Source organism: Strigops habroptila, chromosome 4 (genome assembly GCF_004027225.2).
Source record: "Strigops habroptila isolate Jane chromosome 4, bStrHab1.2.pri, whole genome shotgun sequence".
Lineage (NCBI taxonomy): Eukaryota > Metazoa > Chordata > Aves > Psittaciformes > Psittacidae > Strigops > Strigops habroptila.
This window is the reverse complement of record NC_046358.1, coordinates 68,121,201-68,141,504: the sequence shown is the minus strand read 5'-3', so window position 1 is coordinate 68,141,504 and position 20,304 is coordinate 68,121,201. Positions and strand designations below refer to the sequence as shown.

General features: G+C 44.5%; 2 protein-coding genes across 6 annotated transcripts in view; one reads left to right on the top strand and one right to left on the bottom strand.

The window, feature by feature from the left end:
• Positions 1-1,096: 1,096 nt before the first annotated feature.
• Positions 1,097-5,462, bottom strand: MRPS34 (mitochondrial ribosomal protein S34). 2 transcript variants are annotated; one of them, XM_030485263.1, is made up of 4 exons: positions 5,049-5,462; positions 3,054-3,697; positions 2,692-2,734; positions 1,097-1,812 (listed from the first exon to the last, which is right to left on the bottom strand). In XM_030485263.1, the coding sequence occupies exons 2-4, from the start codon at positions 3,561-3,563 to the stop codon at positions 1,535-1,537; spliced, it is 831 nt and encodes a 276-aa protein (XP_030341123.1). In that variant the 5' UTR covers positions 3,564-3,697; positions 5,049-5,462; the 3' UTR covers positions 1,097-1,534. The 2 variants fall into 2 exon arrangements, with proteins under 2 accessions (XP_030341123.1, XP_030341124.1); XM_030485264.1 differs by having other exon boundaries at positions 3,054-3,692; positions 5,049-5,424.
• A 99-nt stretch (positions 5,463-5,561) lies between these two features.
• Positions 5,562-20,304, top strand: part of GLYR1 (glyoxylate reductase 1 homolog) — a 28,584-nt gene continuing 13,841 nt past the window's right edge. Inside the window, exons 1-6 of one of the 4 annotated variants that reach the window (XM_030485250.1) lie at positions 5,586-5,682; positions 6,576-6,668; positions 7,831-7,867; positions 9,233-9,312; positions 17,966-18,104; positions 18,717-18,959. In XM_030485250.1, coding sequence (XP_030341110.1) covers positions 18,018-18,104; positions 18,717-18,959 — 330 coding nt within the window. In that variant the 5' untranslated portion in view covers positions 5,586-5,682; positions 6,576-6,668; positions 7,831-7,867; positions 9,233-9,312; positions 17,966-18,017. Of the gene's footprint in view, positions 5,683-6,575; positions 6,669-7,830; positions 7,868-9,232; positions 9,313-17,965; positions 18,105-18,716; positions 18,960-20,304 lie in introns of all 4 variants that reach the window. The other 3 variants (XM_030485252.1, XM_030485249.1, XM_030485251.1) reach the window with 3 other exon arrangements.

Sequence of the window (20,304 nt, the reverse complement as noted above, 5' to 3'; positions counted from 1 at the left end):
TCTCACACCTCGCTTGTCCTCAGTTCCATGCTGGTTCAATAGCACATCAACCATGGTAAGAACAGTGAGGCGTCAGCCCAGCACCTGGCAGTGGAGGCCACGGAAGCCAGAGACGCTGTCTTCCATCCAGGGCAGCTGCAGTGGGAAGTCTCACAGCCTCACAGTGTTTGTGCTTCTGGCAACACTCTGGATTTTCCCTCCCCTGGATTCTCCCATTACTTCTGAAGCCAGTGAAGCAGCTGCCCTGCAGTGCTCCTACCAAAACAGAGCAATGAGAGCTTAGCTCTTTCCAGCTTTTGCTCCTTGTCATAGGACCAGCTTGTAACTCATGAGAAAAGCCTTCCCTCTTATCCCACAGCAGTTTAAGCCTCTGGTGAGGAACCCCATGGAAGTCCAGGTAGCTGATGTCAACATATTTGCTCCTGCCTGGTGACAGCCTTTTTCCTGGTGGCTGGGGCCACGTGTTCCCGTGTCCCACCCAGGCCTGCCATGCACACCGGGCAAGGCACGGAGTCCAGTTGCTGCTCTCCCTCAGTAATTCCCTTCAGGCTAGTTGTGATTTCAGTACACTGCAGCAAATGGAACAGCACTTCTTGACTACCTACTACAGCAGATGAAAGTACTCCATACTCCTGCCAGCCATTGCTGTGAGTGAGGGATGGGTCGCTTTGGGTAAGCTTGGAACCCGAGTTTTCATTGCCCTTGTGGAGCTGTTGGGGTGAGTCCAGAGGAGGCCACAGAGATACTGCGAGGGCTGGAGCAGGTCTGTTCTGGAGACAGGCTGAGAGAGCTGGGCTTGTTCAGCCTGGAGAAGAGAAGGCTCCTTAAGGGGAGACCTTAGAGCAGCTCCCAGTGCCTCAAGGGGCTACAAGAAACCTGGAGAGGGGCTTTGGACAAGGGCCTGTAGGGACAGGACAAGGGGGAATGGCTTTAACCTGCCAGAGGAGAGATCGAGATGGGATTTCAGGCAGAAATTCTTCCCTTCCCCAAACCAGTCTGGGATTATGCACTGGTTATGAGGAATCCAATGCTGTGCCTGTATTTGGTAAACTCTGCATTTGGACTTCATAATAACTTCCATGCACTGAAAAAAAAATACCAAGTTTTCTTCAAACATTTATTTTCATTAGTAGATACATTTGTACACAGTTCTGTGAAATAATGCAATATTCTCAGTCGTTTTTCTCTGATTTACGCAGGACCCAAATTATATAAAAAAAAAAGTGTTCTTAAAACCCTAATTTTTGGGCTGAAAAGGAAACTGTGCTCCAAAGAATTGCAGCTGGATGACAGGAGATATGCATTCAGAGACTATACAGGAACCAAGAAGGTTCCTCTGCTGACTGAGACCAAAGCTATGGTAAAAACAAAGCTGAACCTATCTGCATCTTTCCTTTCAGATGAGGTGACTGTACAGGGCTGTTAGGAAACCTGGATACACCACACCCCACTGGACAAGGGAGTCTTCTGCAAGATGCCATACTTCTAACACACAGTGAGAGCACACAGGAAGCTCAAGACATTCGAGAAGTCTTTATACCAGTGTCCCTGTAGCTTTTTTCTTTGCACGCTGATGGGGAGAGGCCATGACCTTCTCCAGGTCAATCATCGGCTCCTCTGTGATTGGTTTTCCCTCTTTCTGCCACTGCGCCAGGATCATGGCTCGGAGCAGGGGTGGGTACGGCAGGTACCGAATGGTCTCCTCCTGCACTGGAGTGAATTTCTTGAAGGCCTCCTCCTCGTGTTTGGGCACCATACGCCAGTCATGGTACATGACTTTGTTGATCTCTCTCACTTCTTCTTCAGTTTTGCCTGAGAACAGATAATGAACACAGTGAACAACACTATCCACAACAAACTCCCTCCAGGAAATGCAGCAAGTGTCGACTCTACGGTATTAAAAATCCTACAACTGGCAATAACTAGTAAAGGAGGTTTCTCAAAGGATCGGACAGTATCTTCCCTGCTATACTCTGGGATCCCACTTCTGTCCTTGGAAATCCAAACAGAAACAGGCTGAAAGGAATACAGGGAAGTCGTTCCAATTCTGCGGTTGACTCCCTCTTTTAAGTTCAAATGTCACTTCATCTCTCCGGTTCAGTTTCCAAGGCTAAGGAACCTTCCTTCCACTAATTAAAGTTCCCTGGGAAACATTAAAAATACCCAACACCTTTAAAACCTCTGAATAAGAAATGTTTCAGAAACTCTAGTAAGTGACAATCATGTGCCTAATATAAAGCAGCTTTAGAAATGGTAATTGAATCCCTCAACTCCAAGTGTTAATTTAAAATCCCAGTAACATAAGTTTACTTGACATCACTCCTGTTTTACTGACAATTTTACCTGGAATACCCTCATGCATTCTTTTTATGTCTTGAAGACTCAAACTAGCCGGTCACCTCATCTAACTCCCTGTTAGCATGCTGTCCTTCCCCATGGTCAGCCTACACTGGCTCTCCCACAACATTCCTTAGAAACACATCTTTTGGGGGCCAGATCCCAGCACTGGAAACTGAAACATGCAGAACTTTTCTCATTGACAGATCTGAGAAAAACACATTTCCCAAGCAGGAAGGCTGTGGTTTTCCTGCACCTCTCCCACTCTCCCATACGCTTCCACTTGTTATTCTCTGGTCCCACTTACAGATGCTCTCTCCAAACCTCATGTGTAGGAAAGCAAGCAGGTCTTACCTCTGAAGGTCAGGTAACCCCAAGCTCTTCCATGATCCATATTCTGCAAAGAAAACAAGAACCTGTTGAAGGGGGAATGGCTTTAACCTGCCAGAGGGGAGATTGAGATGAGCTCTTAGGCAGAAGTTCTTCCCTGTGAGGGTGCTGAGGTGCTGGCACAGGTTGTCCAGAGAAGCTGTGGCTGCCCCATCGCTGGCAGTGTTCAAGGCCAGGTTGGACACAGGGGCTTGGAGCAACCTGGTCTAGTGGAAGGTATCCCTGCCCGTAGCAGGGGGTTGGAACCGGATGAGCTTTAAGGTCCATTCCAACCCAAACCAGGCTGTGGTTCTATGAATGAGCGGTCAGTGAGGTGGTGGTATTACCTCGGCCGTGTAGTCCGCCTTCACCTTGGTGATGACCCAGTAGCAGGGCTCCTCGTACGCCCACAGCCAGGACTTGCGGGTGACGGTGCGGCCCACCCCGAGGCGCGGCAGGCGGCAGAGCAGCGCCAGGAGCCGGTTCTCGTTCCGCACGTCCTCCCAGGCCAGCACCGGCAGCCGCTTCTGCGTCAGGGGCCGCCGCATGGTCTCGTAGTCCAGGGCGAAGCGCTCCGAGTCCCGCGGCCGGTTCTTCAGCGCGCGGTACTCGCGGATCTTCTTGGCCATGGCGGCGATGGGCCGGTGCAGCTTCTTGCGGGCCATGGCGCCGCCCCGCAGCACCCTGCTCCCCGACACGGACCGCCGGGGACCGCCGCGACCCGCCGCTTCCCGCCGAGCCCGGAAGCCGCCCGGAGCCCTTGTGCAGTGGCCGCTCCTTGTGCGGCGGAACCCTTGTGCAGCGGCGCAGGCGGCCGGGGGGGCACTAACTCCTCGCCGGGCTCCGCCGCTCTGCATCCCGGCTGCTCTCCCAACAGCTCTGGCGGGCGGCAGCGCGGCCGCGTCCTGCCGGCGGGGCTCTCGCCGTCGGCTGTGGGCTGGGACCGCCGGTCTCTGTGGATCAGCACGTTCTGGTTGAGTTGGATCCTGAACTGGGATAGAAGAATCTCTCACATATTCGCTTATCTCGGGCCCTGGAGAAGGGAACTTTAAAAGCCAGAAACGAGATCACTGGGGTGGGTTTTAGGGAGGTTAAAGCAGTGGTGAAGATCTGCCCGAAGGTAGGAAGAAACTGAGCCGAGAGAAGGGTAACTCCATTCCCCAGGACAAGGCAAACTCCATCACACGGATGTGCAGACACAACACAGCCGTGCAGCATAGATTTAAGGAGTAGAAAACTCTGTAGGTCTGGTTGTATTAGCCCCTGGATTTTGGCTACAGGCTGGTGTCAGCTGGGATAGAGTTAATTCTCTTCCTAGTAGCTGGTGCAGTGCTGTGTTTCGGCTTTAGCTGAGAATAATGCTGGTAACACATAGATGGTTTAGTTGTTGCTCAGTAGCACTTACCCTGATCAAGGACTTTTCAGTCTCTCATGCTCTGCCAGTGAGGAGGGGCACAAGAAGCCAGGAGGAGGCAGAGACAGGACACCTGACCCAAACTGGCCAAAGGGGTATTCCATACCACAGCACGTCATGCTCAGTATAGAAACTGGGGGGAAATCACCTGGAATTGCTGTTTGGGTCAGGCTAGGTATTGGTCAGCAGGTGCTGAGCAATTGTATTGGGCATCACTGCTGGTTAGTGGTTTGATTTTTTTTTCTTTCCCCTTTTAGCTTTCTATTCTCTCCCCTTGTGCTTTTCCTTATTAGTAGTAACAGTAGCATTACGCTGTACTTTAGTTATTGGACTGTTCTTATCTCCATCCATGGGTTTTACATTCTTCTGATTCTCCTCCCATCCCTCCCAGGGGGTGAGCAAGCGGCTGCTGGTGCTGAGCTACCGGCTGGGTTTAAACCATGACAGCTGGTAAATTAAACCTGTCGTTGGTTTGTTTGGGTTTTCTTTTTTAAACCAATACCTTGTATCGAAGGGAATGCACCCATTCCAGTGCTGCTGCAGCGCCCTTTACTGAAGGCACTTGGGCAGAGAGACTGTTTTGTCAGCCATCAAGACCAAAGTATGGAGAAGTGGGGAGAAGGGGGTGTGTGCTACACAACATAACAAAATGCCCTTTCTAAAGGCTGTTAATGCTCTTAAAATAGGACATTTTCTTCTAATGTGGTGCATCTCTTGAAAAAGGACAGGTGTGTTGTAACAATGAGGACATACCTGATTAAGTTGGTAAACACTGATTTAGAATAACAAGATATCCGACCTCAGTCCACCCAAATCTGGGAGAAAAGGCAGCGCAATTAAACCACTTAGTACAGGGTACAGTTAGTACGGAGTGGGCAGCTTGTATCCAGCACAGCTATGAGGCTCATGCCCTTTATAAGGTACCTACCTTAAGGTTTCTGTGGGAGCACAGAGCAGAGAGGACACAAGAATGCTTGAGGAGTTGTGAAACTGGCTGAGTCAGATGTGCAGAAAGGCAACTCCTGACACAGATTCATCAGGAAAAACTGGTGCAACTCTGCAACAGCCAGCGAGAGACGGCATCTCCCGGCTGCTACGGCCGGTGAGCGGGCGCAAACCACGCTCTAAACCTCTGCCACCTTCTCGCCTGGCCTAACGGGGCGCGCTGGGAGATACACGTGCAGGTCACAAACGCCTCCCAGTGCCCAGCCATCCCGCAGAGGCGGCACCTGGGCAGCCAGGTGCGCCCGGCAGCAGCAGGATCCTCGGTTTACTTTTCCTCAAGGCAAAGCCTCGCGTTACAAAGCAACACCCCGCGCGAGCCTAACGCCATTACGATACCGCGCGTCCAATCGGCGTCGCAGCCACGGTCACGGGTCGGGGGAGGGGCCAGTGACAGCCCTCCCGCCCACGTGACGGGGGCGGCCCAATCCGCCCTGCCGCTACCCCCCCCGCCGTTCCCCGCGGCGGTGCCGTACTGTCCCGGCAGGCCTCGCGCGGCGCGGCTGGGGTTTTGTCGGTAAGATGGCGGCTGTGAGCCTGAGGCTCGGAGACTTGGTGTGGTGAGTGCCGGGCCGGGTCGGGCGGCGGGCGCTGGGCTCTGGGCTCTGGGCGGGCGGCGAGGCAAGCACCGCCTGTGAATGAGGCTGAGGTGCTGCCTGTGGCAGAGGACGCGCGGGCGGGGCGGCGGCGACGGCGACGGCGGGGCTGTGCCCGGCCCGGGGGAGCGCGGCGGGAGGCTGTGTGCCGTGCCGGGCGCTGTCACCCCGTAGCCGGGGGGGGATTCCCAACTCGCGGCTGCGGGTAGGGAGGGGCTCGGCAGGGCAGCCGGCAGCGGGGCCACGGGCCGCGCGGCTGGTATTGCCACTGCCGTCCCTCGGGGGCTGTGTGAGGTGGGGCGGGGGGGCGGCGATCTGCGGCCACGGCAGTGTGCTGGAGCGGGCCAGGAGCAGGCAGGCTCGGTTCTTGGCCGGGCCCGCACCGGAGGCTAACGGGAGGCGGCGCATAAAAGAACCTGTGTAAGATGGAGGGGGTGAGGGGAGCCGGGTAGGGGGGCGATCATTGCGGGGCTCGGTTGGAGATATGGGGTCCTCCCAAAGGAGGTGAGAAGGGACATAAAGTTAGTAGGTGTTTAGTGAGAGTAACGATACAGTTTCTTGGCAGTGCTTTAGTGAAGCAACACGGCAAACCGGGAAAACAGTGGTTTTTTGCAGGTTAGGATGTCCCTGTTGTACCTCACAGAAGCACCCTTGTCACTCCAGTTTACCCTCTAATAGTCGGAGACCTGTGACTTTGTATTTCCTGATCAGGAGGGAAATCCATCGAGCCCTACAAGCGCTGGTTTTTTAAGAGCGTAGGCTCTACTGGACTTGATAGGCCAGGGTGTCCTGCTAGGGTTTGCAAGCAATAGCTAATCCCCAACACGCAAGTGCATGCATTTATATTTATATCCCAGATAAAAAGAAGCGCGTGCTCCGGGCTGTGGCAACTGCAGTTTCTCATCCGAAAAATTGACAGTGCTGTGAAGTTGTCAAATTTATATAGCAAAGTAAGTACAGATTGGTTCCTTTTAGCAAATAATTTTTTTTTTTTTTTTTTTGAAGGCAGATTTGGGGAGTGAGTGCACTGCTCGCAGTGTTGGAATGCAGATTATCCTGCTTTAGTTTTGTACATGACAACCTAGACAGGTACTATCCCTAGAGCCATCGCAGAAGAACTCTGTACAAAGAGAGTAACATAGGAAAGGCTTTGATGAATGTCTTGTTCAGTACAAGAATGGAAGTACCAAATATGAGACACAGTCGCAGTTCCAGCTCTTGGCAGTGTTCCTGCCTGACCATGGCTGCGGAATCATCTTTGCAGCATTGCCATCTCTGGAGGGGCTCACAGCTGCTTGCTGAGAGTTACTGGTTTGGGAGTGGTGGGCTCCACAGGTTCTTTGCCAGTCTCTTGCAAGACAATGACTGATAAGGTTTTGTGAGAACATTACCACCATGCTGAGAGCTAAGACTAATGTATCCTCTGTGAATAAATACTTTTGTGTAGTTTTCGTAATCGAAACATTTGCAAGTGTAGGAAATAAACTTTTCTGCCTTTTTTAATGGCTCTATTATATCTTTAGCATGTGTTACTGTGCTAAAGCATGTGTTACTGTGGTGGTGGGCACCTGAAAAAAGTGATGTGGAACTCCTGCTCAGGGAATCCTGCCATTAATTCTTTCCTGTGAGATCTTCTAAGAATCTCAGTTCTCTGAGCTGGAAATCAGTGGCTGCTCTGCTCACTGGACTGTTCTGTCTGGATGACTATAAGTTACCAACCTGAACTTTGGTTTGATTGCCTGCATCAATATATTTTTCAGTTCCTTGTGAGGGAATATCCAGTATTACAGGAGTAATAAGCACCGTAACACTGTGTTTTTCAGGCAGTAGCTATGCCGCTGCTGATCTATTCGTTTAAATTCTGATAGACTAGTGAGTTCATGGTGAGAGGCTTAGTTTAGGTGCAGGTATCTAACAGTTGTAATGCTTGCGTGTCAGCTGGGTGTCCTGCCTGTCATGGTAGGTTTAGAATGTAAGTTGTAACTCTCTTAACACAAAAAATATGGCATAATCCAAAAATGTAGACGTGGGATAGCTGGTTTGTTTGTTTGTTTGGTTTTTGGGTTTTCTTGTCCTCTGGTTCTAGTGCCTAATACTTTCTTTTTTCTCTAGGGGGAAGCTGGGCCGGTATCCTCCATGGCCAGGAAAGGTGAGGTTGGGTGGCTCTTTGGTTTTTATTGGGGTTTTTTTTTGTGTGTGTGTTTGTGGTGTTATTTGGTTTGTTTTTTTGTTTTTTTTTTTTTTTTTTGTTTTGGTTTTTTTTTTTTTTTTTTTTAATTATTGTTGTATTTACTTTCTTAGGTTTTGTGGAGTTTTTTTGTTTGTTTGATTTTGCTTTTTCCTTCTACACTGAGAGAGCTTTGCCTGAAAGCATTTCAGTTGAAGATTAATACTGGGTTTTGTTTGTTTGGGTTTTTGTTTTTGGTTTTTTTTTTTTTTTTTGTTTTTTTTTTTTTTTTTTTTTGTTTGTTTTATTTTGTTTTTCGTTTTGGTTGGGTTGTTTGTTTTTGTTTTGGTTTTTTTTTTGTTTATAATACCGCACAAATCTAAACTGTGAACCAGTTTAGGGCTTTGTTTGATACAGTTGAGCCTGTCACTAACAGCTGTTAGTTCAGATGGATGAAAAGTAACAGAGAACAGCAGTTCGTCCAGCTCTGAAACTGATTGTGTTTCCCAGATTTAGTTATTTAATCCCTTTTGGTTTTTGCAAGATAAGTTTCTTTGCTCCCATAGTAAGTTGGTTGCTTAAATGCACTCTGTTAAGTAATAGAAATAGTCCGTCTTCTCAAGCTATGTTTTAGAGCTATGTTTTTTGAGTAATCCTGGAGGTAGGGAGTAGTTGAACTTTCCCTTCTGGTTTGGTTGTTTGGTTTTTGTTTTTTTTCTGATGAAAGGCCAAAAAGATTTTAAAAATTGTATGTGCCATTTTTATTATTTCTACATCTCTGAAGGAACTTTGTTTTAATTTTTGGTGTATGTATGAGGATTAAGCATGCTGAGAGAACAGCATGTGGCAGGGGAAAGTGGTGTTGGTGTGGCTGACAACCATCAACGTTTGGTTATTGTATCAAGTGGACTCCAGGCTCCCGTACAGCTTTTCAGGTGTCACCTGTGTAACTGAATGACAGCTTTTTTCTAGTATTTTAAACTTTATTAGCAATCTGTTATGGGTGTGAAGGCAAAGCTTTAGATGGAGATATTAAAAGTTATTATTAATGCCAATTTTAAAAAAGATTGATAACTTACCTATTGGAGATAAGGAGAAGAAAACCTCACTAAGAGTGTAGTGATGCATCCGTGGAGTTCAGGTACTTTTTCACTCTGCTGCAGCATATCCATATCTAAGGAAATACATGGCTTACATATTTACTTGAAAGACTTGTTACAGATTCAAGTTCTCTTCCTAATCATGTAGAAAAAGTAAGCAAACTTACAGTAGCTGAACATGACGCAAAATCATAGAATGTAAATTTTCATAACGTGCTTTTTAACTTTCACTTCTCATCACCTTCAGATTGTTAATCCACCTAAAGATCTGAAGAAACCTCGTGGGAAAAAGTGCTTCTTTGTGAAGTTTTTTGGAACGGAAGATCAGTATGTACCTGCTTGTTTTCATCTGGGGAAAATACTGTGCCATATAATAAGGATCTTTCATGGAAGAAATGTTTACTAACACAGTGCAGTGTAGCTTTGCAAAGGATTGTCTTTTATCTACGCTTTAAAAAAGAAACCAACTATCATTGCATGCTATAGCTGCTCATGTGGGGGTATGAAGGCTGGAAAGACATCTCATAACTAAATCATGTTATGATTTTAGTTGCTGCTGTGAAGAAAAGCTCTTGGTAGCTTGCCATTTTTAGACGAGTAGGTGTGACATGACAGGGTTAGATTTTAGCATGTAAGCGCGTATGAGAAAGGTACAGCTAATGAGTGTGCATTTGTTTTTCTGCCAGAAGAATAAACCAGCACTATATTTGACATTTGTAAAAGAATATACCGTCATACCTGGTGACTGAAAAAATTCTTGCTGTGCTTTGAGAAGACTTTACAGTACAGGAAAGCAAAAACTGTTATAGATTACCTTTTTCAAGGCAGAATTTGTTGATTCCAAACGCATCTATAGAATCATAGTTGTCTACACTTAGATAGTTACAAACTGGAAAACAAACAAACAAAAAACCCAACAAAATCGCCCAACCCCACCGAGAACTTTGGGATTTCATCAAACTGAAAATTATTTTGCCTTTTTCTTTTCCTCTTTATTTTCTGTTATTTTGCATTAAGTCATGCAATAAGGGAGAAAATTGCAATTACCTGTGGAAGACTAGAAACCCCTTAACTTTTTTAAAAAAGGTAACAACTGAAACCATTTAATGGATGTTTCTTAAGGAAATTATTGAAAATAAATTATTTTTGCTCAATATTTAAAAATAATTTTCCACTAAGAACCGAGATCTAAACTTGATGGAGTAGAGTGAATGCTGCATACTAGTATGAACTTTAGTTGGATCTGTAGTAGTCTAAGGCAGGTGAAGGTTGATTTGAGGGCAGAGAGTGGTTTTTGGTGGTGATGTTGTTGGACATGGTTATTTGAGCTAATCAAGTTCTAAAGTTGAGGAGATTGACTGTTTTTATCCTGATTGTTCTTGATTCTTGTATTTCACATTATTTAATCAAATACAGAGATATTTTGTGTTAAGACAAGTTTGGAAAAAGTGGTCATGTGTCTGGGGTGCTGTAGCTGAGATTAGCGTCAGGATTGCAAATAAAGAATTCAGAGCTGCAAAATAATTGGGATTTATTACATGATTCTAGAGCTCTGGCGAGGGAAAATCCAGGTCTGGCACAGTGAGGTAGTGTGGTTGTTGTCGTGTCTCCCCCTCCCATCTCCAGCTTGTGAAATTTAATCATTTCCTGTTAGATAATAATGATTTAGAAGTTTGCTCACTTTGACTGGCATACCCTACTGGAAAATTAAATAGAAATTAATGCTGTCCCCTTTGTTCTGCTTTCAAAATAAGAATAATAGACAGAGAAACTTGTGTGCCTGTTCTGTCCTGACTTGGAAGTTTGAAAGGGTGTGCTGGTTAGAACTGTGGTATTCTAACCAGCGTGCTGCTGGAGAAAATCCTGATCTTTGAGCATTATCAACAAACCAAATCAGGAAAAATTTAGATGATTTTACTTGAAATGTGAGCATGAAGAGAAAATCCCTTTAATTATTTTGTGGAGTAAACTAATGTGTTTTGCAGATACTTTTTTCTAAGTGCATATAAACAGTAAGTGGAAAGACACAACCTATGAAATGTCACTACTCTACATACTGAAGAGCATGACAAATAGGATTATGCAAAGTTCCATCACTGACTGTAGTCCATGTTGTGTTGAGTACACTTACTCATACTGATATTCTAGTGCATGTTGCTTCAGTTTTCTAGCACTTCACTCTTTCTGCCACTTTCAGGTTTGTAAGGTAATGTTCCTATATCACTGATCCATTTTTATACTTCTATTCTTGCTTTAGTTTGTCAAGGTTCAGCAGGTAAGGATACGGACATAAGCTATTTGCCTGTTGTCCAGTGTGTATAAGGTGAAGGTGATGATAGCTGCTGAGTAGAATTCCTCTCACAAACTTCTGAGGGTGGTTGCCATCCAATTTGTTGATGGGTAGGCAATCTCAGACTTGATAGTCATATTTTCTTCTGAGGTTTCCCAGGTGACTGAAGTGGTCAGTAATGCCACAGTTTCAGGCTAGGTAAAAACTGTTTCCTCCTGACTTAGGTGGCTCCAGTTTGCCATACCAAAGATTAAGAAGAAAGCTGTTTAGAAGTGAGAACTGGTGTGCATGCATCTGAGCAGAGTGGAGGGGTAAATAAAAACATAGTGATGAGTTTGGAAGTGGCTTTGGTGTAGTTATAGATAGGTTTTGATTATTTGTAGCTTAGGATACAGCGCAGAAGAAAATGTAGTTTTCTTTATCTGTGAATTGAATACTAATACTTACTGGCCCAGTGCAATGCTGCAGTGACTAAGGAAATACGTTAACTGGGAGGCTCTAAGTAGTTTTGGCTAAAGACAATAAAGTGGGAGCATGAGTGCATTCAGACTGTGCTCTAAGACCTGGCTTTTTGATAAAGCTTCTGTTGAGCTATGTGTTCCTTATGTTAATTGTACAGGTGGAGTTAGTTGCTTCTGATGTGATGCACATATTCATGTAGTGCCTCTTACTTACTTGTTCTCCATATTGATAAGGAGATTTTTCTAGTCTGCCTAGGAGTTATTTTTCTGACTGCCTCTTGTCAGAGCAAGTCACATTAAAAGGATTCTTCATCTAAAACCAAGAAGACCTGATGTTTCCTGCCCATAGACCTGGCAAGGATGTAATAACATCAAAATATGGGAGTATAAGCAAAACAATTTTAATTTAGACTTTCTAAGTAGAAGTGGAACTTTGAACTCTTACCTGTGTTTCTAACTGTGCTTTTAAGATAGTTTTAAGGTCCCCTTTCATTTCCCAAGCTACAGTCTTGTCCTAGAAAGTCTTTGTAGGTCATTCCAGTAGTCAAGTACTGCAATATAAGAACTTACGCTTTCCTATATATGTGCCTTTTTGCTTTTAGTAGTTAGAACTAACAGACTGGCAGGCCCGCAGCTTGCAAGCCTGTCTTGCAAGCCTGTCTTCATCCAGCACTATTTCATAGCCTGCTTCGGAATTCGTTATATGACACTGTTAAAAATAAAAATAATTAAAAAAAAAAATGTTTTGAAGGTATTCTACTGTGTTTCGTAGAAATACTAGCAAGAGTCCTACAGTTATCAGAGATGTGTGCACAAACATTTAGCTTGTATCTCACCCTCTTTCCCCGTTAGATAGTCTGTAATAGCCAAATGGTCTTGCAAGTCATGTATATCAAAGTCTTAATAGGAAGCTGGAGCAGTCCATTCTTACTCATAGCACTTTTATGAAGCATCAGAATAAAACTAAATAGTCTTACTAAATGTGGCAGGGTCAAGGGGCTCTTCCTGACTTGATGTATTAATTTAAAAATTGAAAGCTTGCAATCCAAGATGAGTAAAATAATCTGCAGCGTATTGCAGCCTGAGGAGAAGGACTTGGGGGTGTTGGTTGGTGAAAAGCTCCCCATGATCTGGTCCCTTCCAACCCAAACCAGGCTGTGATTCTGTGATAACGCAGCAATGAATTAATGCCCTAGAAAAGCATTAGTGACATTACATTACTGAAGATGTCATATCAGTGTGAGAAATTTCTAGATGTAATCTTTCTGAAATGTTCGTTCAGGTCCTGACATCAGAAAACAATGTTTGCCAGGTACTAGATGTGGTACTTCTTGGCAGTCTGAGCGTACAGGCCAGGCTGACAAGAGAGGGTTAGCTTGTAGCACTGGTATTTCTCAGCTAGGCATTTATTCTGTGCAGAGCTCTGTATAGCCATAGTGCTGTATAGCACAGCCAGCTGGCATGTTGTTAGGCATTTCTGCAGGCAGAGTGCCATAGCTGAAAATTACTATAGTAAAAACTTTTCCACCTCTTACTGGTATCTTTGGATGTGTAAGTACTCTGCAGCAGGTTTTTTATTGCACAAATTTGAAAAATCTAGTACTTAAAATTTCTTTCAGTGTTGCCCTGCTGCTTTGTTTTCTTTTGCTCAGTATGCCCTCCCTTTAGCTGCATGGACATTCATTCTAATTTAGTGTGGTTGGGTTTGGGTTGGGTTTTTTTTTTTTTTTTTTCCATGAAGAAGTTTACATGTCAAATTCCATACTTCAGACATTTGAGTTGTTTTACTGATGGAAATTGAGGCATTTCCTTTTAACAGCAGGAAACTCATTTTGATTTCTCTGTTGTGTGCTCACACATACTGGGCTTGTAAATAACCAAGGAGTTTTCTTTTGACTTTTGAAGTTGGTTGTGTTAGCATTTAGTGTGGACATCTATACTGATGCAATGTAGAACATGATGAATTTTTTCCCAGACTGTAGTAAGTACCAGAGATTCTGAGATACAGTGCCACTGTTTTCCATCCCTAAACGTAAGGCTTGCAAAAATTTTGTATTTGTGTGTTGTCCTCGACTTCGATTTCTCCAATTTATCATGAGGAATTAATACCTTTAGACTGGACTAAAGTGGCTTGAATGTTGGGTGGTTAAGGCCTACTTACCTGTGCTAAGCTCATATCATGGATTTGAGTCTGGCAGCTCTGATTGCATCTTTCCAGTGCCACTGTTTTCCATGCAGCTCCAGGTCACATTCATAGTATGTATTAGCACCTTTGCTTTAAAAGCATTGGAATTTTTTATTATTGTTCATAAATATAACATGGATTTTACATGAGTAGTGGTTTTATAAGAATGATATTTTGGAGAAGGTGAGGAAGGGTATAGAGAAACTAATAGAGAAACCCATTACTAACACATACCTTTTTTACATCTTTTCACTTTTTGTTTAGCCCATTCTTTACAGATGTCAGATGACTCTGTGTAGCAGTATGAATACAATTTCATCTTAAATACGACATCTTCAGTAATGTAATGCCTTTCTAGGGCATTAATTCATTGCTGAGTTATCACAGAATCACAGATTGGTTTGGGTTGGAAGAGACCTTGAAGCTCATCCAGCTTGGCCTGTACCCTCAGACTGCCAAGAAGTGCCACATCTAGTACCTGGCAAACATTGTTTTCTGATGTCAGGACCTGAACGAACATTTCAGAAAGATTACATCTAGAAATTTCTTACACTGATATGACATCTTCAGTAATGTAATGTCACTAATGCTTTTCTAGGGCATTAATTCATTGCTGAGTTATCACAGAATCACAGCCTGGTTTGGGTTGGAAGGGACCTTAAAGCTCATCCAGTTCCAACCCCCTGCCACGGGCAGGGACACCTTCCACTAGACCAGGTTGCTCCAAGCCCCATCCAACCTGGCCTTGAACACTGCTAGGAATGGGGCAGCCACAGCTTCTCCGGGCAACCTGTGCCAGTGCCTCAGCACCCTCACAGGGAAGAACTTCTGCCTAAGAGCTCATCTCGATCTCCCCTCTGTCAGGTTAAAGCCATTCCCCCTTGTCCTGTCCCTACAGGCCCTTGTCCAAAGCCCCTCTCCAGGTTTCTTGTAGCCCCTTTAGGCACTGGGAGCTGCTCTAAGGTCTCCCCTTAAGGAGCCTTCTCTTCTCCAGGCTGAACAAGCCCAGCTCTCTCAGCCTGTCTCCAGAGCAGAGCTGCTCCAGCCCTCGCAGCATCTCCGTGGCCTCCTCTGGACTCGCTCCAACAGCTCCACGTCCCTCTTGTGTTGTTGCCCCAGAGCTGCAGGGGGAGTCTCCCCAGAGTGCAGCAGAGGTGGAGAATCCCCTCCCTCGACCTGCTGCTCATGCACTTCAAGTGCACTGGGGATGTGCACTTGAGCCAAGAACCCCACTGTGTGCTGGGCTGTATCCCCAGAGCGTGAGCAGCAGGTCAAGGGGAGCTTCCTGTCACCCAACACCCCCAAGTCCTTCTCCTCAGGGCTGCTCCATCCAGTCTCTGCCCAACCTGTATTTGTGCTTGGGATTGCCCTGACCCAGGTGCAGGACCTTGTACTTGGCCTTGTTGAACTTCATGAGGTTGGCATTGGCCCACGTCTTCAGCTTGTCCAGGTCCCTCTGTATGGCATCCCTTCCCTTCAGCGTGTTGACTGCACCACACAGCTCGGTGTAATCAGGAGACTTGCTGAGGATGCTCGATCCCACTGTCCATGTCACTGACAAAGATGTTAACAGCACTGGTTCCAGTATGGACCTCTGAGGAACACCACTGATCATCACTGATCTCTACTTGGACATGGAGCTGTTGACTGCAACTCTTTGAGTGCGACCATCCAAATAGTAGTTTCTTTTACATGTTGTATCCTAGAGGCCTCTTACCTAAATATTTGCTTTTGTTGGCATTGAGGTTATTGCTTAACAGAGAGAGATCTTGTTTCTGAACATGAATTATTGTTTTGGTGGAAAGTTCTTTTGTTTTAAAGTGTTGAGAGCAGAGATATGTTCATATCTTATAGAAGGTTGTCCATGTAAGTGACACACAAAAAAACCAAAGTGGAAAGGAAAAGACTTTATTACTATTTTTTAAAATTGTATTTTATTTTTAACACTGAGGCAGCATTTAAGACTGTTTTTCACTGATTAGTTTGCCTCTGAGATCACTAGCTTTTTGTCCTGGGGGTCTTAAGTGCCAGGATGCATCTTTGAAGCTAGGAGCCAGAAAACTTTGTGCTTTAGATGTTCTCCATACCAAAGGAAAAGTAATGAGAAAGGAAGCTAATTGGACATGGGTGGTGAGGAGGGATAGGATGTGCAGAAACCCAAGAGAATGCCTTGATAGAAAAAAGTAATTTTTATTTAGAAATTCGAATTTGGTAACAAGGTTTATCATGCCGTATTGTAATGTACTCCAAAATTTTATTTCCTTTGTATACGTAACGGAAGGGTTTTGTGAGCTGATGTTGTCTAGCACCTAGGGATGCTTTGTCACTGACTGCCACACAGAAGAGCTTTACAGTAGAAGAGAATTTTAAGATATAGTGCACTGATGTCTGGGTAGCTAGCTGCGGTTCTTTGAACAGCTGCCAGATGGCACACTCTAGTCTGAAAGTAATAATTTGACTTTTTATATTATATTAAAGTCAGTATTATGAAGAAGATGTAAACTAAGCAAAAGGATTCAGCTTTGCATGCAAAATAGTACTGGGTTCTGCTTCAAGACAATGGTGGCATCCTGATGTAGGCTGCAGCGGCAGTATGGGAAGGATGCCAGGATGTTTTGCAGTCAGTTTGAGCAGGAGGCCTCATCTCTCCAAATGTGACCCGAAAAGCTTCAGTCTACTTCAAGCAGATCGATTCCTGACTACAGGGGCTAATGCCAGCGAAGAGAAGGATTTCCGTGAAGTTTTGAAGAGTTTACTGGGTTATATTCATGAAGAGAGGACAAGCAAGATCCAGCAAGGCATAATGACAATAATAATAATTACTGTTATTTTCACCTTGATGTTCAGCTTAGCTGTGTGACATGATGCTTACAGTGTCTGAAAAGGCGGCTATTAAACCACTTCACCTGCTTGCAAGAGCTAAACTGCACTGGAAAATACTTAAAACCTATAACCATGGCTAGTTGATGTTTGTAACAGAGATGTTTTGGGACCAGAGAAAATCGGTTTGATTGGGTTTTACTGTGTGCTAGGAAGCACTGTTAGCCATCCTAGCTCAGGAAAAGCTTTTCTAAAATTTATGCAGGGTCTGGTTTCAGTTGGATGGAAGTGGCTTTGTAACAGTGTAGCTGATAAGCCTAGGCTTGAGTCTGGGGAGAGAGGCAGGTGGTCTGATCTCTGAGAGCCATAAGGAATTTTGAAAGCAAAGGCATTCCCCTAAGCTGCAGTGAAGGAGTGATAGAAGAACTTGTCAACCTCAAGGAAAACAGAGTTGTCACCCTATACTTGACCACTTAAACATTTGGTAAATGTCAAAAAGTCCTATTTAGCAGCAGTGGGAAGTTACTTGAGTTTCCTCATAGGACTGCAGTCAGGTTAATACTGTGCTACTGTACCAGTTCATCTTAAAATATCAATAGTGAAGAGTGGTTCTTTTCCCTCACAAATGACAACATTGGTTTCATGAGGAATACAAGGTACATCAGAAATTTCTTCAGCAATAAGCTATGATGTTTGTGCTCATTTTACTTGTGGTTGGGTCTATTAGAGATACGTGATTTTGCTTTTTTTCCTCATGTGTGCAAAGTATGTTTAAACAGGGATGGGTGGCTCAGAATTGTTTTGTGGCCCCTGCTCTCAACAACCTCTCGAGCAGATTCATATTATTGATTACCTTTTGTGGAAGCATGTGATTGTGGGTATTTCTCCTCATGATACAAGAGCAGTCTCTAGACTGCCTCTGTTCTAAAAAAGTACCTATGATCACACCCAAAAGCTGTCTTGCTGATAGTATATGAATAGCGCTTAGAGTGGAGCACTGCTAGCATAAGAGGATATAAAACTTGAGAGAGAAATGAAGTGCCAGAAGAAAATTCTTGGTGAATGCAGAAATCACAGCCTTTCAGGCTGTAGAGAGTAAGTTAATTTGGGCTACTATCATCAGTAGCTCTGGAGAAAAAAGGTGTATCTGTGCTTTTTTGGAAGTGGGATGGTTGAGAAAGTTGCTCTTTGGAGAATATAACTAACTTACTTTCTTGTTTCTAGTGCTTGGATCAAAGTGGAGCAGCTAAAGCCTTATCACCCTCACAAAGAGGAAATGATAAAGATTAACAAGGGTAAGCGCTTCCAGCAAGCCGTGGATGCTGTAGAGGAGTTTCTTAGAAAAACCAAAGGCAAGGACCAGGTGAGTGGTTTCTTTTTTACTCTCTGCATCAAAACAAATCTTGGCATAAATAATGATCAGGTCCTTTTTTATGTGAAAGGAGTTTGCCGCCTCTGGCAAGTTGAGGGCGGGTTTGTTTTCACACCTTTGGGGTTTTTTTGATTTTTTTTTTTTTTTTTTTTTTTTTTTTTTATTCTATCATCTTTTCTTCCCCATTCGATCTTGTTTGGTGGGAAAAAGGTGGTGGTAAACCGATGGAGAAACTGACGAGGCTAATTGATCTGCTTATGATGATTTGATAAATTAGTCTTAGGTCTTGGGCTAGAAGTTGATATCTGCTAATCCTGTCTTCAGTATACTGGAAGTGCATCTATGTGCACATGCTACCAGCAAGTCTTCAAGTGGCCTGTTCTGTTACTCCTTACTTAAACTGATGTGTTTTTGCAGGAGAACTAACCAGGAACTTCATTCACCAACTTCCAAGGGCTAACAAATATCTAGTTTTCAAGTTACTGTGCTGTCGTTTTGCTTGTTAGTAATCAGCACAGGGTCCTTCACATCCTTGGTTTTGCATGAAAATCATTCCAGCTCTTCTTTTCTTTCCTTACCATCTTCTGTTCTGTAATCTCTCAGGCATCTTCCCATAACTCCAATGAAGAGAAGAATCGGCATAATTCCAGTGAAGAAAGAGGCAAGCAATCTGCTGGTGAAGAGAAACGCAAAGCCAGTTTGCCTGAAGGGAAGTTGAAGAAGGGCACAGGGGAAGGAAAAAAGAGGGTCTCTTCTGTCTCATCAGAGAGAGGATCAAAATCACCTTTGAAAAGAGCCCAGGAGCAGAGCCCCCGAAAGCGGGGGCGTCCACCCAAGGATGAGAAGGTTTGTGTTGTGCATGTCCGCCAGTGCCCTGTGGACTTTACAGATGGACTCAAGGGTTGACTGGCACCTTGGCTAACAGGCCAGCAGGAAGAGTCAGTTCAGTCTCAGGTTTTTTAAGCTGTTCTGTGTTACTACTTCTAGGCCATTTGACCGCCTGATACCTTTAGCAAGCATGTTGTTGATTCTTCCTGTAATTTTCACCAGTTAGTTATTTTGAGTGGCTCTTTTCATACCTTTGAGAGGGCTTTGAGAGCTGTATTGTGAGACTCCACCTTTCATCTTGCCCATCCCTCAAGTTCAGTTTGTGTTGGAAGGTTTAGAGAAGACGTGGGTCTTCCTATGATTCCAGACTTCTCCCATCTCATCTACTTGGTATGATTAAACGATTAGTAGTCTCACCACTTCACCCTCAGTACTTAGAGAGGGTGGTGTATTCTTAAGGGCTAGGTAGGGCTTAAAGAAGAAACTCTTGTAGCCTGGGGAATCCACCAGAAGAATTAATTGCATTCATTCCAGCTTCTGTGCTGTAGGATATATTTCCGTCGTCCATCATAAAGATCCAGCCTTGGAGCATTATTATTTTATGCCCATTAGTTCCCTGTTATTTCCGGATGTTGTGGCAGCAACAGTAGCCACCAATACTTTGTCTACCCTCATCTAGAGTTCCGGCCTCTTTATTTGTTGTGGAACTCACTGTTGTGGTCCAGATCTTCCTTTTCCAAATGGATAATTATTTCTTCAGTGGAACATAACAATGTACATGTCTTGAGACTACACCTGAAGACCGTTGGGAGACTTCAGCTGATAAACCCTACAGCAATCTGCTTGCTCACCTGTGCTCTAAAGGGATCATGTTATGCCATGCTTCACAATCTTTGTTTTCAGTGTACTTCTGGATGCAAGTCAAGACGGTAGTCTGATATCCAAAATGGTGAATGGATTTGCCTTCACTGGTTGAACAGCAGGCTCTTTCTTGATGTAGTAAAATGAAGCTGATCATCTCAGATAGTAGCTATGAAGGAAATGCTGGATCTTTTTTAGAACCACCTTCTGTTAAATCAGGCTGTACAACAAAGCCCATCAGTTTCTCCTTTTGGGGAGAGGGAGTTGGAAGAGGGGAGGAATGGATGCGTATTTGTGAATTTTTACTAATAATTACAGAACTTGTGACTTGACTGATGCAGGAAAATACTTTTCATGCAACATACTTTCACCTTTCAGAGTGTCTTGCTCATGCCTGTTGTATCTTCACATATTTCTGTTACAAGGCCACAGGGCCTTTTTTTCTGCTTGCCATACGCTTTTGTGTCTTTGAGCTAGATTCATTCCAAAATTAATCAAAACT